We start from the raw sequence: 21646 nt of genomic DNA on the forward strand, positions 1-21646 counted from the left end.
TAGTTACAAATCCTTAAAACAAGTGAGATAAGAAATTAAGCCTTGTTTTCAGAGAAATCTGACAAAATATTAGTGAGATTTATCCTTAAAACTAAAAAAACTAATTTCAGTGGAGTAAGAACAATAAATTAAAAGAGAAAACGAAATAGTTAATTTGTCTAAATAGTTAACCTCTCGAAATATTGTTAGATTTCTATGAAAGATTTAATACCCCATGCCATTTTGCTTCTCAAGTAAATGTGTCTTGTTTTAATGCTCTTTAGATATTTAACTGAAAAACAAATAAAAAATACTGAGCAAGATAATAATTTTTTACTGTGCACAGAAAAATTGGTTCAGCATAAAAATGTCAAGAGTTCTAAACTAACACCATTATATATCAATGATGAGTTGCTCATGCTTATATACAAATAATCCACGGTAGACATTAAAAGTTGGAAATAGCTCCAGTATTGGAGACTAGGCTCACTAACTATAACTTTATGAAGATGATTCATTAATACATTTGTTAATATCACTAAATCTTACTAGATATCTATTGTTTACTAATAATGAGCTCTTCTTTCAGATGAATGGAGCAGAGAAGAGAGCAGCCTCAGACATGGCCAAGAAGCCTAAAACCCCCAAGAAGAAGAAGAAGAAAGACCCCAACGAGCCACAGAAGCCAGTGTCTGCCTACGCTTTGTTCTTCAGAGACACCCAGGCAGCTATTAAAGGTCAAAATCCTAATGCCACATTTGGAGAGGTTTCCAAAATAGTGGCCTCCATGTGGGATGGTCTGGGGGACGAACAAAAACAGGTGACTATCTCTCTTTAAAGGTGTACTATCATTTTATGTTTATGTTTGACTGGCTGATATGGCAGTCATCTTAAGACTTTTAGTAGTGTACCATGCAAAAGTAACAGTTTTTGGTTAGTTTGGGGGAAATCCGCTATTGGCAGTTGCAATATAATAGGTGGATTACCAAGATGGCAAGAATATGTATACGGTATGCAAGAGCGTAGTATTTGACTGGTCATGTGATCTAAATATGGCGTCCCCTATGAGGAAGCCCAACTCCATGTTGAATAAAACAGCTTTTTTTCGGCTACTGATATGACTGAAGTCTTCACCTCAGAAGAGTGCACATGTTTTTAAACATATTTTTCAAAAGTACTATTATTGTTTTAAAAGGTAAAACTTTTGAATAGAGGAACATATTACTGAACACTTTTACCGCACTTTTAAACCACACTCACGTGCAAACTTTCCCTTTATCTGTTCAATCTTGTGGTTGACACATAGACTGAAGTACAATGCCACAGTTTCTGCAGAACAAGCATTGTGAGTGTTGTTCTATCCATAAAAATATTTATATAAGTTATTATCTACAGTGTACAATATTGACAATGATTTGTTATGGCAGCAGATGTGATGACGCACATTTTGGTCAGAACATTTGCTGATTTCCCCTTATGCAATTACACAGTAACATTAACTGTGCATTCTGTGTACTATGGTCTAAATTCAGTGTGGTTGTGCATGTAGGGGAAAGTCTTAAATAAGCTAGGTGTGAAAACAGTGCAATATGTGAGATTTTGTTTTATAATGAAGCCTGTCAAACAAAGGTTTTGTGGGGTCTGGTAATCATTCAGATCACAGTTTCGGGACATATTTAGTGAGAATACAAATCTGTGTGTAATGCTCATTTTTGTTTTCAATCATCAAATGACTATTTACAACACACATTCCCAACAGCATTTTTATTTTTTGATTGATTGCGTTTTATAGATTTTAATGTTTGAACATGCGTTAAAGGGACGTTTTAAGGCACACGGTCATTTAAACCTATAGTAACATACAGAAAATTGAGGAATGAGAGATACAATTTCTCAGTAGTTTCTTGTACTATTTCAAGCATTAAATGTAATTAATATTAGATTTAACAATATATAAAGTAAATAATATTAGATGCTACAACAACATTATTTTCTGTGCATTACAACAAAACTAGGTACAAAGGTATTTATCAAAGTGTATATTGGACCTTATGTTGCCTAAATTTGTAAATGTACATTTTGCTACCGTCATTCATCATCAAGGCTTCTTTTTGTATTGGAAGCAGTAACAACAAAAATAATTAGCACTACTTTAATACTTTTTCTTTAATTTAGGTTTTGAAGAATGTCATGACTACCAGCCTACTGTAGCTTTTCATTTCATGTCTTACTGAAGCCACCAGACAGTCATAAAAAGCTAAATTAGTCTCTTTTATTTTTCTGTAGTCGTTGATTTTTGTTCTTTTTTTTACTGTGTACAACACTCAGCCAGTGAAGCTGATGAAAACACTTAACAGTCCTTTTACTCAAGAGAGGATGTTTGCCTGATAAAAGAACATCATATCTCTCTGCTGGTTTTTTTTCCTGCTTGTCTTTTCCCCCCTCTTTGTAGTAGAGGTCTATTGGTTCGAGATAATAACAGCACAGATGTATTGATGGGCAAATAATTACACATATGGCCCAACACAAAGGGGAAATATGGACAGTCCATAAAGGCAGAAGAACAAGCGATGGATAAAGAGGGCTGCACTCAAGCACCATTTCAGTGCTCCACCAACAATTACACATTATGGCTCATAAATGGACTGCCATTAGATAGATTTCTAAGAATAATTGTGCACAGGAACATGGAGAATGGCTGTGGCCTCTTAATATATTTTTTTTCTTTGTTTGTTTGATCATGACAGGTGTACAAGAAAAAAACAGAGACTGCAAAGAAGGAGTACCTCAAACAGCTGGCTGCCTACAGAGCAAGCCTTGTGTCTCAGGTATGTAAATGACTGTGGGTTATTGAGATATGCGTATGAGTTTTAGAACGGTCATGTTTATTGTTAAGGCACATTTTGAGATCTTGTTTCACTGGATAAAGAACATTTTATAATAAAAAAAATAAAAAATGTATCAGTGTTTTTGTTTTGTTTTCTAGTAAAAAAATCTGAATTTCCTTAAAACGAAGATATATTCACTTGAGATGCCAACTTGTGTATGATGGACTTTACACTGTAAAAAGTGGTTACCTGCAATTGTTACTTTGAGGAGTTATTTCTACTTGATCTGATCCTTAAAAATGGGTTTTGTTGGTGTAACCTAATGTATTAAAGTTGATTCAGACATATTAAGTTTATTTTTGAATAAATTTATATTAAGTTAAATAGATTAATTAGTTAAATAGATTAATTTAATTTAGATATTACAGTACCACATGAAACCGTTTAGGTAAAAAATAAAATCAGAATACAGAATGTTTTGAATTGCGTTTATTTTTCCTACACCATTTCCATTACACCAAAATACTAATTAAGAAAAGGACTTTTTGCATTATTGGCAGTTTAGAGATATTCATTTTAAGGCAGGTTGAGCTTCAATGTTTCTTTCATTCTCCCACTCTAGAGCTACAATGACCCAGGGGATGTGAAGGTATCGCAGGCCTCTCAGATGCTCGGACCCAAATTATCAGTGTTTTCCGGGGCAGGCCAGTCTCACCCAAGTATCTACATGGGTCATCCATACCACCAGCAGCCAGGGCTCAGTCCCCACCTGTCCCCAATGCAGCCAGGCCTAGCCCGAGGTGGTTCGTCCCGGCCCAGCACATCCATGCCAGGAGCGGTGAGCATGGGCAGCATGACTGGCTCATCCCCCCCTCCACTGCAGATCAGCCCCCCCTTACACCAGCACCTCAGTCTCCACCAGCAGCAACAGCAGCTTGGCAGTCACCCTCTGCCCATGCACTCCCCCTCCATGGCCCAGGTGAGACACACATTAATTACATAACACTACCTTATAAATATTTTCTGAACATCAATGTACAAAAGGAGTAGTGGTAGCGTAGTGAGCTAAAGCACATAACTGCTAATCAGAAGGTTGCAGGTTCGATCCCCACAGCCGCCACCATTATGTCCTTGAGCAAGGCACTTAACTCCAGGTTGCTCTGGGGGATTGTCCCTGTAATAAGTGCACTGTAAGTCGCTTTAGATAAAGGCATCTGCCAAATGCATACATGTAAATGTAATAGAGCTTTGCTAGTGTTACGCTGATAGATCGACCAGGCCGACTAATTAATAAGATGATCGGCATGTGCCGATTTATAAATAAACTAGTTTAAATTAGTGTAAATTAAATTAGTTTAAACAATTTTAGATGCCATGTCAGTTTATCATTATTCCTCACCCACACATCCGAAAACCCAAATATTTAAAGTCATACTGTCAAAGCCACAAACCATGAAAATAAAATTTATCCTATTTACATGCTTAAAACAATTCATAAGTGCATATCATTCCACAGAAATAATGCTCAACCTCTGTAACAACTATCTTTTTTGGATAATGTCACCAAGTCCTCTTATTTTTCAACCCCTCCCTGTCAATTACCTGTCATTTAGAGACCATTTAACACAATCTAATCAATTACCGCTGGATAAAATCAAGTCCTACCGTACAGTTTTTAATATCCTTTTTCACACTGAAATGCGTCACACTACAGAAATAAATTGGGTTGCAAACAGAGTTTCATGTAAACTTAAATAAAGGGAGACATTACCAGCCTTTTCAATATTATTAAGCCAAGACCACAGAGAGGTATGACAGACAATGGGTCGGGCCAATTAAAGGGTTTGCTCCTCCGCCAGCCTATTTTCCATAAACCTCTTCAAGAAACTGTGTTGTCTGATACTCTCCAATTTCCATTGTACATTATGGTAGAACAGATAGCAGAGTGTGTGTGTGTGTGTGTATAAATGCAAGAGTGGAGGAAGTGCTGTTTATGCAGCAGATGCTGCACCGATTCATTTTTCATCATTTCCGGCCCCTTCAGCCTATCTCTCGTGCTGGCGTATGAGGTCAAGAGAGAAACCATTAATATCTGCCAGCTTGTTTTATGTCCACGCTGTGCAAAAAAAATCCCAGCGTATCACACAGACAGATTTTCAATTTTCTCTCTGTAATAAACAGATGCATTAGGATTTGGATGTGACTTAAGGTTGCACAAAAAACCCTCATTGAGATTGATGAATACATCAGTGTGGAAGACAAAACACTGCAGCTATCTGATGAAAACAGTTTTTCAGACTGGGCGAAGGAAATGAAATTAGTTCTCTGCTAAAGTGTATAGGAGAAGGCTTTTCTTTTGCTCACCAAACAGGGTTTTGTTTAGCCTTTTAAGGACATACCCCATTGGAAAATCCATCTTATGGTAGCTAGTTTCTAGCTGGTCCAACCTTGTAGACTGTCTTGAACCAGCAACCAGCTAGTCATATGTACCATCTTAAGGTGGTCAAGCTGGTGTTTTGAAGCATGGAAGCTGATCAATCAGCCAGCTAATAAACCGCTAATAAACAGCTACAATGTTCCAGCTATCAGCTTAAACTGGATTTTTCAGCAGGGTAGATAACGGCAAAGAAGTGAAACTAAATAAAAGCTCTACCCATTCACATACATACTCGCATACAAAAGAAAATCAAATTAAAGAGAAAATGACCTCCTTTGAAATAGCCTTTACTGGGTTTATTGCCTCCTCTGCTTTAACATGTGAGGGAGGTGTTTCAACAGCTGCCTTGTGTAAGCAACAGCCCGTTTCATCAATCCAGAGTGCACTCAGTCTTATTAGCACCAGTGCTAATTAAACCCTTGTTCCCCTAATAGAGATCTCAAATAGAGGTGGTTAAAGAGAGGTTTGAAGCCTAAGTCTCCTTAAACACTCACTGTGATGGTGAGAATGTCGTTAAGAGTTCCATGTTGATTCGTTTCACATCTTAATAGTGCCTGAGTTGTGCTGGAACTTCAGTGGGATTGAGATGAGGTTGTAATGAGGTCCTAATGAATAGTGCCCTTGTGCTTTCAAGCTCTTTAAGAGATGAGCATCAGCTGGGAGGCAGGACTGGCTGGAGAAAAGGGAGGGAGGGAGGGAGGGAGAATCGCATTGTCTTGCATAAAAAATAGGGTTTAGCTTCATAAAGAGAGAAGATTCAGGTGGTAAGGAGAACAGGTGACACGCTTATCCTATGACAGGTGTTTGTTCTTTGAGTGATGTGCTACCCTGACAATGCATTGTATTGTTTTTGTTATTTTTGTTGGTGTTTTGTTTTACTTTTGTTGTTTTGTTTGGTGGAATTTTATGATAATGTATTGATTCCATCAAAGACCAAAATATTAAACATTTTTCCAATTGAAACTGTTGCCGTGAAAAGTAAAGCATCTATATTTAAATATGAAAGGCCTACTGTTGTAAGTTTGTCTTCCTGAGCCCGCTGGGAATTCTGGGAAACATTGTATTTAAAAGAGCAACTACTTGATTGAATTTCTTGTGCTTCTTTTTATCACTCCTTAGCAGGAAAATTAACTAACTAGTTCTGTGGATGATCATTGTCATGTGGGGGGTCTGATTTTCATTTAGATTGTAGTGTGAATTTGACTGTAGTCCAATTTTAGATTACCACAGGGCTCCTTGTATGGGTATGTCAATCTTTTGGAGGAGAGTGTGAATGCTTAAACTTGGCTTTTCTCTCCTTGTGGGGACTTCTTAAGCCTGTTCCACAGATTCTGCCTTTATGGGAGAGTTTTAAATGCAAACAGTAGTAATAATCCTCGTTCATTTTTGCATATTTGTGAAGAGCAAACAAAAACGTGCAGTTAAACTTTTTCGGTGAGCCGAGGCAGGGTGGGGGAGGTGGGGCGGTGTTGGGGGTGAGGGACACAAAGGGGCAGATGGAGCCTTTGTGATCGAATGAAGGAGAAGAATTTGAGGAACAATTCATGAATAGGTAGAATCTCTGGAGGGGGAAAAAACGCAGCCACCTGCTGTCTTGCTCTTTCAGGCAGATTCTCTTGTGTACCACTGAGATTAACTTCCCGTTCACATGCAGTCTTTCTTAGGCTAAGAACAGAGAAGAAGTCTTCAAATCAAAATATGTGCTTCGTTTATTTTTCGTCTATCCCCACCAACCTAACCCCCCTCAACCAACCACCGAATGCAATTCCTCATTAATGCTCAATTGAGGCTGGTTGCGTTACACTGTCATCATGTCCACTTCACATCGTGTAGGATGTTTGCTACATTGAATTAGATTGGACGAGCTGGTTTGTGGTTTGGTCTGGTTTCTCACTCACTCTCCAGAAAAACAGGAAGGCTGGCTAAGCATTCAGATCCCAGAGCTTGATTCAGCTCAACGTACTGTTTTATTCATTTTTCACTTAACATTGTGCTAAATACAATGATTTTAAAATTTTTGTTAACACTAATTAAACTAATTTTATTGTATAGAACCTTATTATAACGTGTTACCCATTTCTGGAACACATGTAATTATTTGTACTAAACAATTCCAATTTGTTTTCCAGATTTCTGCACTATGAGCCTAGTCTCTGTGGGACCTGCAATATGTAATATCTAATATGTAATTTTCCATTGTGTTCTCCCTCTCAGGGGTTTCCTCTTCAGGCAGAGTATCAGAGCATGGTAAATGTCACATCCTCCGCTGGACCCGGTCTATCTCCTTCAATGGACTACCGCACCGGCTGCAGGAATGGACCGACTCAGGGTCTGGACTGGACCTCTGACTACTGCGGCAACGGGTGAGTGCTCAAACCACCCCCACCCATTAAAATATACCACAGGCAGTAATGCCCACGTAAATCTTGGATGCTTAATTCAATAATCCAGAAAATAATAGAAATTCATTCATAAAATCCTTTAATGCAACCTTTTTTAAGGTGTCTTCAGAAACCGCTGTATCACATAACTGCTTCTGATTTTTGTGGCAGCCATTTTGATGTGTTTATATTTCCCTCCGTAGAGCTCTGCAGAGGGACAAAGCCCTGTATCTGACCTGATTGAGACCCTCACACTCCTTCATGCTCACAGGACCAAGGCAGTTCCTCATCCCAGTACAGCTGTTCAGGGCCTGATTATTCAGGCACTATTTTAGACTAGACACAATCCACGCATCAGCAAAACATTGTTTGAATGTTTTCTTTCTCATGACTAACACTTTAGTGCACCCTACCGCGGTGGGTTTGGAATTTGTATCTCCTTTTAGCTTCTGACATTCAGACATTTTGGATCGCTAAAATAGAATTTAAATCATCAAAGCATGAACATGTAAATTGTATGCTAAAAAGTTGTTTAAATGCAATCACCTCTCTCTAATTATATTGTCTTTTAATGCCCTCCTATTGTTTGGTTCCTTGTTACATACCTAATAAGAGGCAGTGTATAAAAAAAAAAACTCTCTAGATGTGTGTTTTATTTGAGATTTCTCATGGTTTTAAGAAAATAGCATTGGTCAATTTGCCTTGCAGGACGGGTATGTCAATCCATCGGTTTCTAAGCACTTATTGCTGTGTGTCAGAGACTCCAAGCTCTCGCTGACAAACAGCGGAACGAAAACCAAAACAGAACTTCTTTTATTGTATAGAGGAAAAAAATAGCAATCTGAAAAACAAAAACCCACAAAAAAAGAATGTGGATGATATGACTCCTGCATTTTCCCCTCTCCGACCCCTCCTTCCTCACACCTTTTCTCGTCGTATCATTCTTCCTCGCTGTAATGATCTTTTCTAGTCAACTGCCTTAGAAACAGAGTTCTGTTGCAAGTATAAAACAGTCACTCATAGGAACATTATGAATGGCCAGATGGGTTGTTTTAGCCCTCATTTCAAGCTGTAAATAGAATCTGTGTTACTCCTAGAGTAAAATAATTAAACTTTTTTTTTTCTAGTAACTATGTGATTTTGAATTGGACCACACCAGTTCATTTAAAACTCGAAAAGGGATAATTAGCCAAGAGGGGTAATTTCTTGGCATCGGGAGTCCCCGTTGATTAAAATGAGACTGAATATTCTTTTCCAAAGTTTACTGAAGTAAAGGTTGATTCCATCAACCTGCGAGGTAGCATGAAATGATTCATTAAGGAAAGTCCTAAAGAAAAGTTTATTTTGTATTACACAAAATACTTCTTTTGTATCACTTCTGGCATATTGATTAATGTCATCCAAACTATGTGTATGAAACTCTCAGATGCTTATACGGTGTTAATTAGAAGAGACAGTGGCAGATTGGAGAGTTGCTGTATAACCCTGGCATATGGCTGATCATTTACTATTCCTCTACACTGTGTCTATATGAGATCTTTTTATGGTACTTGCCTATTTATGAAGGAAAACAATAACTGTAGGTGTTTTTGAGTAATTATGTTAGAGTTCCAGGGATATTTTTCTGTTCATTTGTTTTGACAGAATTGATCCAGGCAACAATGTGAATAATTCTTATTTAGTTTTTATTGTGTTTGAAAATAAATAAAGGCAAACCTGCATTTTTGTGCAGTAATTAATCAGTGTGTCAAGTGTGATCATTACTTGGAATTAAAAATATTTGTATTGAATTTTATCTGAAACATTTATATTCTCATAATATTTTGCACACTAAGAAGAGTCAAGTCTGAGTTTATATATAATTAATAAAACTAATTCTCTTCCTCAATTATATCTCATAACTGGGTCACAGCACTGTTGCTACAGAGTATAATAATTGATCTTCCAACCATGAACACAGCACAAATAAACCACCCAATGTCAAGACCACATTCCTGCCCTGCCATAGAGATTCATAGTGAGACTAAACACTGCATGAACTTATCTAGCTTTAAAATAAAAGTGTTCCTTAATGTTTGTCCTGCTAATATATAAATCTGCATATCATGGCTTTTCTGCACAGATTGTATCTATAAATCTTTTATCTCCATTATCCACAAACATTAAGGACATCAAACTAATGAAACAATATAATTTCATTTAACATGTGTTAAAGTTTCTAAATCATACTACAACCTTACATTTACATACTGCATATTCAAACTAATGCATAGAGTTGAGGGATAATCAGAGGACTGAGTATGCTCTTTAGTCTCCAATGTCCCTCCTGACAAAATCATCTACTTTTTCTCTCCTTCATTCTTCATGGGAACTGAGATGTAACTGATTGTTGGTCAGTCCCACATATGTTTATAGAGTCTTGAAGATTAGAGTGGCAGGTTAATTATTTCCTGCCACAGAGGCTTATTAAAAGGTCCCACTGGATCTAGATTCATAACAATATAAATCGTTAATTATGCACAGCTAGTATTGTTTATTAGATATAGTTTGAGGTAAAACAAGGTTGAGGTTTTCTAACGTCATAGCTCGTCATGGTGTTTTACAATGGCAAAATATTTCCATCTAGTGGTCAAAGGCAGGAATACAGTAGACATGTGGCGTGATTTATGGTGTGGACACATATTCTCACGGGTTGCCATAAGTTCTAATATCATTCATACGTGCCTGTTTGTTTGAACAAGATGCTTTCATTTTTCCCCGGAGTAAAACGATGAGTCATGTTCTGGATAAATTCTCTTTTTTTTTGACAGCTAAATAGTATTTATTTTTTTTAACAATGAGATTCACCAATGTGACTAACAAAAGGGTTAGCAGATGGTACAACTACTGATACTTATCACTTCATCCAAATCCTTCCACTGAGACCACACCCTTTGTAACTAGCTATTCAAAAACAGTTGATGATAAGGTATCCATGCAAAAAAGAAAAAAAGAAATGAATTAGTTAAGGTCTTGCTTTTGCCTTTCAGTTGAAACCATAACAGTCTTATAATAGCCTTGTTAAAGGGATAGTTCACCCAGAAATGAAAATTCTCATTATTTTCTCACCTTCCCAGCATCCCAGTTGTGTATTCATTTCTTTCTTCTGCAGAACAAAAATTAAGATTTTTAGACGAATATTTCAGCTCTGTTGCTCCATACAATGCAAGTGAATGGTTGTCAAAATTTTGAAGCTCCAAAACCCACATAAAGGCAGCATAAAAGTAATCCAAGTGGTTAAATCCATGTGTTCAGGTTTAGATGAGAAACAGATAAATTTGTAAGTACATTTTTATATTAAATTCTCCTCCCTGCCCAGCAGGGGGCAATATGCAGGAAGAATGTGAATCACCAAACAGCAGAAGAAGAAGAAGGTAAAAATGAAAGTTGGAGATTGGCTGAGCAGGGAGAAGAATTTACAGTAAAAAATAACTTTGATATTGATTTGTTTCTCACCCACACCTATCATATCGCTTCAGGAGACATTGATTTCACCACTGGAGTCATCTGGAGTACATTTTTGTTGCCCTTATGTGGATTTTGGAGCTTAAAGATTTTGGCACAGATTCTAAAAATCTTCACTTGTGTTCAGCAGATGAAAGAATAAATACACATCTGGGAGTGCATGAGGGTGAGTAAATTATGAGAGAATTTTCTTTTTTGGGTGAACTATTCCTTTAAGGTTAAAAAGATATACAGTATATAAATGTTTCTAAACCAATGAGAACAAAACGGGTCACTGCCAAATTTATGTTTGCAGACCTGAATCCCAATTTGCATACTGCACTTCTGTTTCACTGGTATGAAAAGTATGTACACTAGTGGTTACAGTTATACTGTATTTAATAAAAAATTATCTTAAAACCATTTGTTATACCCCTTCTATAAAGGGGTCTTGACCAATATTAACCCCCAAAAACATGTGCAGATAAATGGTTAAATGGTTCCCATAAATCTGGAAATAATTTCCTTTTTATATATATATATATATTTTTTTTACACACAACAAAATATGATATTTAAAGGAAATGTCATAAAAAAAAAGGCCAATATTCTGACCTTTGGTTGACTGACTTTGTAAGAGGTGACTGTTTTTTGATGGCAGTGTTTGAGCTTGCCCATGATGGTAATCCTATTGTCTTAAACAATTACGGTAGCATGTCAGTTATTGAGAAGTGAACCACAGAGAGCTTACAGCTGTATTTTAAGTCATTTATGCCTGGTTTCTTCAGATCACACTTTACTCCCACTCTTAGGAATATAATGCTCTGCTTTAAATTCCCCATATGCATTACCAGAATAAATAGTTTCTTTAATAACGAACAAGTTTCAATTCCTGCATCTGTATGAGTAAATAAACCTCATGGGCTTAAGACAGAATATACTGTACATTTCACTTCAGCTCACAGCAAATATTACCCTGAATGTACAGTACAGGTATTTGCACAAATGATTAGAGTGATATTCTTTATAAAACTACTTGTTCCAAATATTACAAATGGATAGATTAAAAAATGAAACGTAATCTAAATGAAAATTTAGAAAGATAGGTAGTTCCAGTCCTCTGGTTGGATGCCTCACTGTATCACAAATTATCTTCTTTAATATATATGATAAGTGAGTCATACATTTTTTATTTTTTAAAAGAGAGCAAAAGGCCAATATTCTGACCTTTGGTTGACTGACTTTGTAAGAGGTGACTGTTTTTTGATGACGGTGTTTGAGCTTGCCCATTATGTAATCCTGTTGTCTTAAACAATTACAGTAGCATGTCAGTTATTGAGTAGTGAACCACAGAGAGCTTACAGCAGCATGTTAAGTCATTTACACCTGGTTTCTTCAGATCAATTATGCAATAGTTAGTTCCAGTCCTTGAATCTGATTGGAAGCTTCACTGTCTCACAAATGACTTTATTTGATGTTATGATAAGTGAGTCATTAAATCATTACTCAGCTCATTACAAAAATAGAATTGATCACACTTTTGGAACTATTTTCACTGGCGGAGAAGAAATGCATGAACTAAATGGCCAATTTTTGTTATTTAATAGGATTTACCTATTTGTTAAGATCCATCAAGCACTCAGTAAAAGGGATCAGCTTGTCAAAACAGCAGAAACTTTTGTCACTCAATAATCCATATCCATATCTGAATTCCATATCATTACCCATAAATTACAATGGCCTTGTGATTATCATTTCAAAGCTGTTAAGATAATATAACATAATGGACTACTCCAGTTTTCAATTACACCCTCTGTACACTTTCCTTATTAAATTAAAGGAATGTTCAGTTAATATCATGTTAAGCTCAATCGACAGTATTTCTGGTATAATATTGATTACCTCAAAAAATACTATTTTGTATTTCAACTCATCCCTCCCTTTCTTAAAAAAACAAACAAAAAACACTTACAATGCAATTGAATGGGGGCCAGTTTTTGAATGTTAATAGTCCCTTTTTTAAAAGTATAGACACATGACGTAAACAATATACGTACATGTAAATATGATTTTAGTGAGATACAATCGCTTACTAACCTTTTCTGTGGAATGACTGTAAAAATTACAATTTGAAGAAAATTTACAGCTCAAATAATAAAGTTTTAACAGAAGAATGAATGCTTTTATAAAAATATAAGCTCCACATTTCTGCCTTTAAACCCTCCACAAATGTGTGACCTCGATTTGTGCCTTTTTTTAAAGGAGGGACGAGGCAAAATTGATTTTTGTGGTAATCAACGTTATGCCACAAATTCTGTCCATTGAGCTTCACTTGTATTGAACCTAGAATATTCCTTTAAATAACAATATATAGAAACTCAAACCAAATGGCTTTAGTCTAAAATGCCAAAATGTTACTTGGAATTTACATAATTTATAAGCTACAGCATAACTGATAATAACCTACAATGTGCTAGTGTGTCCTGACAGACTCTTGACAGACTTGCACAAACAACTCAACTCCAGTCCTGCTAAAAAATAAAAGTCATCGAGCTCGCAAGCAAACAACTAATTCAGATGTGTTATTTACCTTGGGAAACAGCATCTGTCTGCTTGCTCTGTCATCAAGTTCAGGAAAAAGGCAAAAGAAAATAATAATAATAACAGCATCTTTTCATCACTGAACTAATTTATTTCATTCTTTCTCAGTCACTGGATCTTTACCCTGCTACATCTGAAGTGTTATTTATATATTCAACTATTATTGAATATGTGTATCCAAGGGATTGTTTTAAATATAAAGCAATGTTATTGTAAGGCCTTAATACTCATTGATGTATATGATGATTACAGTAATTAAAGTCAGCATTAAGATCATTAAGGCCACCATATGTCTGAGCTATATAGATGTTCCAAAAAGTATTTAGACACTTTTGAATGCTTAAGTCACACTTGCAAATGTGACATCTGCAAACAAATGATGATAGACCTTTACTTGCACTTACTCCACTTTTCTGAGCCTGATCTCAATGTAATTTTCAGTGGATTTATGAAGTCAAGTTCACACAGGTGTCCAGAGAATCCACATGTGTATTCCATGTTCCACCAAAGTTTGACAAACAGAAAGTATCCAAATATTTTTTTTTATCTCAATTTTGAACAGGATATCTATTGTTTTGTCATTTTAAACCAAACCGACTTCTTCTAGTTAAATGTTTTGCTTGAAAAGTGTTCTTGTGCTATCTGTCTTTACAATAAATTCCATTGGTTTGATATTTTGTTATCCAATATAATGGCATTCCAAAATTGTTAGAGTGGCTTATCTGTCCTAATACTTTTTGAACTGTGTAATGTTATAAATTTAATCCAAACTTCCCATTCTTTAGTAAAGTGTACATATTCATGTGCATGTTGGCAGGTCATTTATGTAATGGGATCAAAGGTCAAAGTGTACAGCTGGGCACTAAAGTGCACACGAGTACACTCTTTCACAATGGATAGTCGGATTGTCAGTTCAGGGTTACTAAGAGTCACTTTAATATTTATATACAATTTGTCTGGCACAACCTAAATATGTTAATTATACTAGATTTAGGTCAGTGTCAGGATTACTTTTGACAATTTGTGTGCTTAGATAATGCTAACAGAGATTATGGACAAGGTTAACAGGTGTGGCCTAAGGTTAGAGGACCCTGCACACTAGCCCACCACCCCTGACAGATGTCAACTCACTGAAACGTGGTGATTGTGATGGTGTAAGAACGCAGGAGGTAATGAATGTAGAACATTAATTGCTTTTGCTGGTCACATTCTCATTTGTAAAAATTTTTGGATTAAATAATCTTGTCTGAACAGTTAAAAATATACAAACAAATTCTTTTTGAAGTGATTGGTTGGATTATATTTTTATATAATTCAATACTGTTATATAAAATATAATTTATGGATAGACAGTATAATATATAGAAAACATCTGGTATAATGTAAAATTGTTCATTTTACTGCTACTTAACTACAAAATTACTAATTACTACTACACTGGTTGATCATCAATACTATAATCAATTACCAATACTAATACTAGGAAGCAAAATCTTTTTTCTCTTTTTTTATGAAATCTTGGTTGGTTCCCTTAAATGGGTGCATTTAAAGAATAAAAAACACACTCTGATGTTTAGGTTAATAATTCAATATGCACACAAGCATTATAAAGCACATAACATAAGAAAAATTGAAAAAAAGCCAATGAAACAGGCTGGTACTGATTACATTTTCAAATTAATGTACAATAGCATATTTGTTTATTGGCCAGTTGTTATACAAATCAGAAATTGAGTTGAATGCTATGGACACGGCTCAAGTGCAGTAAATGTAACTAAAATTGTAAAAGGAGTGTCTTTTTTTTTTCCTCTCCCCAATTTGGAATACCCAATTCCCAATGCCTACCAATGTCCTCATGGTGACATAGTGACTCAATCTGGGTGGCGGAGGATGAATCTCAGTTGCCTCCATGTCTGAGACCATCAATCCGTGCATCTTTTCACTTGGCTTGTTGAGCGTGTTACCACAGAGATGTAGCGCGCGTGTAGGCTTCACACTATTCTCTGCGGCATCCACGCACAACTCACCACGTGCCCCACCAAGAGCAAGAACCACATTATAGTGACCATTAGGAAATTACCCCATGTGACTCTACCCTCCCTAGCAATTGAGCCAATATGGTTGCTTAGGAGACCTGGCTGGAGTCACTCAGCACACCCTGGATTTGAACTCGCAACTCCAGGGGTGTTAGTCAGCGTCTTTACTCGCTGAGCTACCCAGGCCACCTCTTCCTTCTTTTCAAGCTGATATGTGAGAGATTTTAGGAAGTTTGGAAAAAACAACTGAATCCTATTTACATTCATCTGGCTGGATATGACACAAAATATACATTATTTACAGTTCACGGTTGAGTCAATAAATAAGTGTTCGATCCTTATTACGTTTTGAGTCTGTATCGAAATTCGACATCATGGGTAGGTTGCAGAATACCCAGGCCGGCTCGAGACTGGTCCAGTGGCGGTTCTTTCACATCAGAGTCCGAAAGTTGCATCTCAAAATACGAGAGAATTAGAGAAAGAAACTGCTTCATCTCATGCACAGCAAAGAAGCGGCCCGGACACTTTGTCACCCCAGAGCCGAAGGGCATGTAATAGTAACGAAGCTTGCGTCCATTTCTGTAAAAGCTGGTCTTCTCCTGTCCATTCTCGTCAAGGTATCTATCAAACTTGTATGTCTGTTTGCGGCAAAATTAACATAAAGCATAAACATTTATGAGGAGAATTATTTTAAATTTAATACACAATACTGTACAAATCCCATATTGGTAATTGACACATTTCAAGTTCATATTTCAGACTTTTTTTGTAACCAAAAGCTTTAAAGGACATGTCAACTTTCAAACATCTTGGGTAGTTGACATCAAATACCTTTGGAAAGTTGACATACTGTACATACTTACTCTATACAGGCTTCTTTGGACATATTTAAAAAGAAGCTCAAGAAAAAACTGTCAATTTCTTATTAAACACCAGCTAATAGAATATATACTCACCAGAGGATCGTCATAGATCTCAGGATCAAAGTGAAGCATCGGGGGGTACAAAGCTATTACATCATCTTTGCGGATGTGGTAAGACTCTTTGTTGTCCAGGTGAAGAAGGAAATCAGTCTTGGCCACTCTCACGTTTAGGGATGCACTGGACAATCTCATAGCCTCTTTAATGATACTGTCTGTTGTTTACGAAATCAAGGGGAAACTTTAGTTCTCATGACAATTTTTGGTGCGTTAATGATGTCGCACCAAAAATACGTAAACATAAATCTTTAAAAATGTTCAAAGTGCCACCCACCTAGAATGGGCATATTGTCCAATTGTTCCCTTGTCAGTACAAGTCGATTTTTTGTGGGATCAACTTTCTGATAAGAACTTTCAAAAGTTCTCCTCACCTCCTCGCTTGCAGCCTTCAAGGCCGCAGGGCACCTGGAAACAAGCAGAGGTTTCATCAGCAACTAACAAGTTGATTAGTGCAACTTTTCTATGTTGCATTATATTTTTAAAGTAAATGAAAATCATTCTACAACATTGTGAGTCAGTTTCATGGTTTACAGTTATCACTTTCTAAGGAAACATTTGTGCCTATGTATACAGGAACAGTAAAAGTATTTGCCATGATCAGCAGTTAAGAAAGAGTTATCGGATCGAGTCATTCTTATCTCCACCACTACAATCAACTCATTTATCAGTGGTTTCCCATTTGCAGAATGATAACCTTAGGGAGTGACTACTGTGCAGAATGCTTTGCACTTGCTATCTTGGAGTAGTACCTGATCATATAGAACAGAGTCCAAAAGGTGGCAGGCAAAGTGTTGGCCTGGGAAGCCCACAGAATTGCCACATGGGTCCTGGCTTTGCTCAGCTCGTTGAAGGTAGATAGTGTGTCATTCAAGAGCATGCGCAACGAGATAAGGTCAGACACATTGGCGCGCTTGCTGAGGTTCTCGTGGAGCATAGTCTTGGCTAGGTTCTCACGGGCACTGTAGGCACTTTTGAAAACATGAATGGGGAGTCCAGCGATCAGAGCAGGGAAGATTTTGTCAAACTCTTTAAAGTTCTCCAGAGCATTGAGCACCAGAGCTTTTTGAGCCTGCTGACGTGCAACAGTCTGGTCCCCATCCAGTTCCTTTCCGAAGAGGGTCAGGTAGCCTGCTTCAAACATGATCTTGTAGCAGAAGGCAAAGATACCATCAGTCTGCCACTCAGAGGGTTTTGCCTTCAGCATGCCTGGTTGCAACATGGTGCTTTGCAGGTTTTCCATCATGGTCTCAATTAGAGAAGGCAAGGCCTCTCCTTGCAGGGTCTTGAGGAAGGTCTGATGCAGATTCTCTGTGGTGTAACCATGGCTAGGATCCATGCTTTCATGACCAAATGCCTGCAGAAACACATGCACATCTTCACATGCACTTTTTCTTGCCAATTTAAGTAGCTAAAATAATAGGCTTCTTAATTGCGATAACTGCGATAAACAAGCATGTATTTCCTGTACCTTTGCAGAGGCATCAAAGTGAAATTTCTTCCAGTCCAGATGCCTTCCTTGGCGGATGACAGCATGGTAGGAGAATGGATCACAGAGGAAATGGACATACTGCCCAGCAATTTTGCATGTAAAAATGTGACCATATTTCTTCTGTCTGCTCCGAAGAAATTCCAAAGGGTTGGCCCCAAACTGAAGAGCACAACCAAGGTAAGGGATCAAGCCATTTTCCACTGGAGGCTCCCCAGGCTGTCTGAAACACCCACAGTGTTATACAATTTTAGAATAGCTCAAAATGCATGGTTTAAGATCTAGCAAGTTGGCAAGTTCTATCGTGTAGATCAATTCACCTTGGACATACTATATGTGTGTATTAGGGATGTTAGATTACAATCTGCGAAAAAATTGCGGTTAACCGATTTTATGATTATTTGCAAATGTTCGTTTTATGCAACAGCACTAAGGCAATAAAGGCAAATCACAATTTAATCTGTAAGTGGACGTTTCTCAGGGATATACAGTATGGACTCTAAGCACAGACATACAAAAGGAAAACAGCTAAATATGAAATAAATAAATAGAAGGTATAATAAGAGACCCAGCACCGCTTATCTGCATCCCAGGCGCAAGATGGGCGGCTGTCCAAGTCGCTCATGCCTAAATCTGCCCCTGGCTGTCAGCACACTTAAACATTACAAAAAGTGGCTTCTTTCAATTCATCCTTTTAAAAGCACCACAGTTAAAAAAAAATGTTTATCTCACTAGTTGATTCTTGGATGACTAAGTAGAACATCCTGTCCCATTTGTAGGATGTGTAACTTTATAGGGTAAAATGGGGAATCAAGTTTCAAGAAATACATTTATTTGTACAGAATATTGATGGAGCATCATCATTTGTGTGAAAATAAATAGTTATAGGGCAGAATTTGTCAACTTATGCAAATACTTTTAAAAATAATGTGCTTTTTTTGAGAAACAAATTAAGATACTGCTTATTTAAAATAAACATTTCAGAAAAAGGTGAATCATTTCTTGTTCAATTCAATCACATTTGACATTTCATTATATTTCAAGTATTTTTTTAAATGAATCTCCACTGTGATTAGATGAGTTAATGTGAGCCCAGTTTGAACATTTGTTATAACAAATCTATTCCCCTCACTGTGTGTTTAATAGTAAACATTTTACCCCAAATACTATCCTTTTACTTACTGGACAGTTATTGATTTGTTTTGGGATATAATCACCTTGAACAAAATTGAAAATGACAAATAATTATTTTGTCTAAAAAAAATATATGATCATTTCCAGGATATTTGTTAGCTACATAAATGTACAACATTTAAAAAATATATTAAATATTAGATCAAATTGCCTCAAAACCTTTAGATATTACATGCAATAATCTCAATGAACAGCAACATTTTGCAGTGCATAGTGCCAAACATGTGTTTAGAAAAGTCCTGTGTTATTTTTTGATACTATTTAGTGTTTTGGGAGAAAATAAACTCAAAGGAGCCTTTTTACCCCATGGAGCCTTTAGCCCCGTTGAACCCTATGACTTCTGTCTTCATTCAAATTCTTTTACACAGCCAAATTTAAGTAGCTTTTTCTGTGTATACAAGTCTGGTAGATTGAATTCCTCTGTAGTGTTTTGGAGTTTGTGTGTAAGCCCCAGTGTCACGTGAATTGAAAGTTCACGTTCAGTCCGCTACACCTGGCCAAGCACCACACAGTCACCCAGGGTCATTTCAGAACGTTTTGGCACCCTAGGCGAGATCCCTATTGGTCATCACCTTTGGGGGAGAGGTGCATTGTGGCAGCCTCCCCCCACCCTCCTCACCCCAAGCAGGTGGTGCCCTAGGTGACCTCCTAGTTTGCCTATGCCTAGAAACGGCCCAGCAGCCACTATTCATACAATAGTAACAGCTGCTCTAACCATCCAGGCACAAGCAATGAGATATATATATATATATATATATATATATATATATATATATATATATATATATATATATATATATATATATATATATATATATATATACACAGTACAGTTGTTGTATACAGCATATATGCTTACCTTAAGACAACTGAATCTTGATTTAATTCAATACCAATCAAATAAATAAATCAAGATGGAATTTAAGATCATAAAACATAAGCAACATTTACCACACCAGGTAATTTGACAACCTTTAGTAATTTAGCAGGTCTAGAGATTGGGATTTGAGGTAACATCAGTTGTCACAACATTTCAACAACAATTCAGTGGTTATTTACCTTCTGCGTATTCCTGTGATAAGCCAAAGACAACAACAGAGCCCTACCACTATGGCCCAAATGAGGGCAATACTTAAGATCATGACTGCTGGAGTGAAGAAACTGGTGGACCTTGAGTGAGGTTGAAATTCTGGAAGATGCTCTCATAAGGCCTCATATGTCTTAGAACTCTTTCCATTTTTATATGGTCTGCCAAAAGCCACAGCCATTGACGTAGCTCAACAACTTATGACTGACCCCCACCCTTTTTTCTGACAAAATGCCAGGTGCCTCTAGGAAAAGATTGTGCATAGGTGTGTGTGTGTGTGTGTGTGTGTGTGTGTGTGTGTGTGTGTGTGTGTGTGTGTGTGTGTGTGTGTGTGTGGCGGGTTTGGGTGGTTTACGAGGACATATGTTTAGGTTGCAAACTGGTAATTAAAAGGTTGTTATGCTATAATTGTAATTTATGAGGACATTTCTATTGTCCCCATAATTCAATTGCTTAAAAAAACATACTAACATTTTTTTTTAAATGAGAGTTAGGTTTAGGGGATAGAATCTATAGTTCGAGTATTAAAATCATTATGTCTATGGAGAATCCTCATAAGGATATCTGCACCAACATGTGTGTGTGTGTGTGTGTGTGTGTGTGTGTCCTTGAACGGAGTCCATGGACACCTCCACCTGAGGGCTGGTAGACTGTACTTTGATAGTACTGCAGAGTTGGGAAAGAGCTTCAAGGTCTTTGATTTGTGTGGTTTTTAGTATGTTTAAACATACTGAAAATATTTTGTTTATTGAGATATTTATAGACAATATAGAACAAGCATTACCTTTCCCTGTATACATGTCTGTTGAAGTTGCACTATACTTTAATAATTACATGTCTGTACTTGTTGATGTATTTATATGTAAATCCTTAACCTGTACTAGTTGTTCTGTTCTTCCAAACTTTTGGAACATTGTCTCAAAACAAAACTAGTCTTAAACAATGAATGTTCAGACCTTAACTGTTCTTGATGTTTGGATTGCAACAAAACCTAATTGATGATGAAAAGTCAAAGGTTACTATATCAGTGTTAAATTTAAGGCATTTCAGATGTATTTTCCATTTTCATATATAAGCTTGCATTCAATACTAAAAAGCTAATCCAATCTGTTATTTGAATAATAAACAGAAAACATTCCATTGCACTACAGGAG

General features: G+C 36.7%; 2 protein-coding genes across 2 annotated transcripts in view; one reads left to right on the top strand and one right to left on the bottom strand.

Annotated features, from left to right (window-relative positions):
- LOC127644952 (thymocyte selection-associated high mobility group box protein TOX-like) overlaps window positions 1-9335 on the top strand; it is a 74365-nt gene extending 65030 nt beyond the window's left edge. The window contains exons 6-10 of the mRNA XM_052128412.1: window positions 569-799; window positions 2727-2807; window positions 3430-3786; window positions 7459-7607; window positions 7829-9335. Of these exons, the coding sequence (XP_051984372.1) occupies window positions 569-799; window positions 2727-2807; window positions 3430-3786; window positions 7459-7607; window positions 7829-7865 (855 nt within the window). The 3' untranslated portion in view covers window positions 7866-9335. The remainder of the gene's footprint in view (window positions 1-568; window positions 800-2726; window positions 2808-3429; window positions 3787-7458; window positions 7608-7828) is intronic.
- A 5868-nt stretch (window positions 9336-15203) lies between these two features.
- On the bottom strand, window positions 15204-20601 carry LOC127644953 (cytochrome P450 7A1-like). Its single transcript, XM_052128413.1, has 6 exons — window positions 20465-20601; window positions 18194-18434; window positions 17475-18079; window positions 17000-17130; window positions 16702-16880; window positions 15204-16383 (listed from the first exon to the last, which is right to left on the bottom strand). The coding sequence occupies exons 1-6, from the start codon at window positions 20545-20547 to the stop codon at window positions 16087-16089; spliced, it is 1536 nt and encodes a 511-aa protein (XP_051984373.1). The 5' UTR covers window positions 20548-20601; the 3' UTR covers window positions 15204-16086.
- Between the last annotated feature and the right edge of the window lie 1045 nt (window positions 20602-21646).

Source organism: Xyrauchen texanus, chromosome 6, assembly GCF_025860055.1.
Source record: "Xyrauchen texanus isolate HMW12.3.18 chromosome 6, RBS_HiC_50CHRs, whole genome shotgun sequence".
NCBI lineage: Eukaryota > Metazoa > Chordata > Actinopteri > Cypriniformes > Catostomidae > Xyrauchen > Xyrauchen texanus.

What these genes read in the sequence shown, in the direction of transcription:
- LOC127644953 (XM_052128413.1), bottom strand. Translation starts at nt 20,547, where the DNA reads ATGATCTTAAGTATTGCCCTCATTTGGGCCATAGTGGTAGGGCTCTGT. An exon ending in ACTTTGATGCCTCTGCAAAG is followed by an intron (nt 18,080 to 18,193) that starts GTACAGGAAATA and finishes GTGTTTCTGCAG; the next exon opens with GCATTTGGTCATGAAAGCAT. An exon ending in GGACAATATGCCCATTCTAG is followed by an intron (nt 16,881 to 16,999) that starts GTGGGTGGCACT and finishes CGTAAACAACAG; the next exon opens with ACAGTATCATTAAAGAGGCT.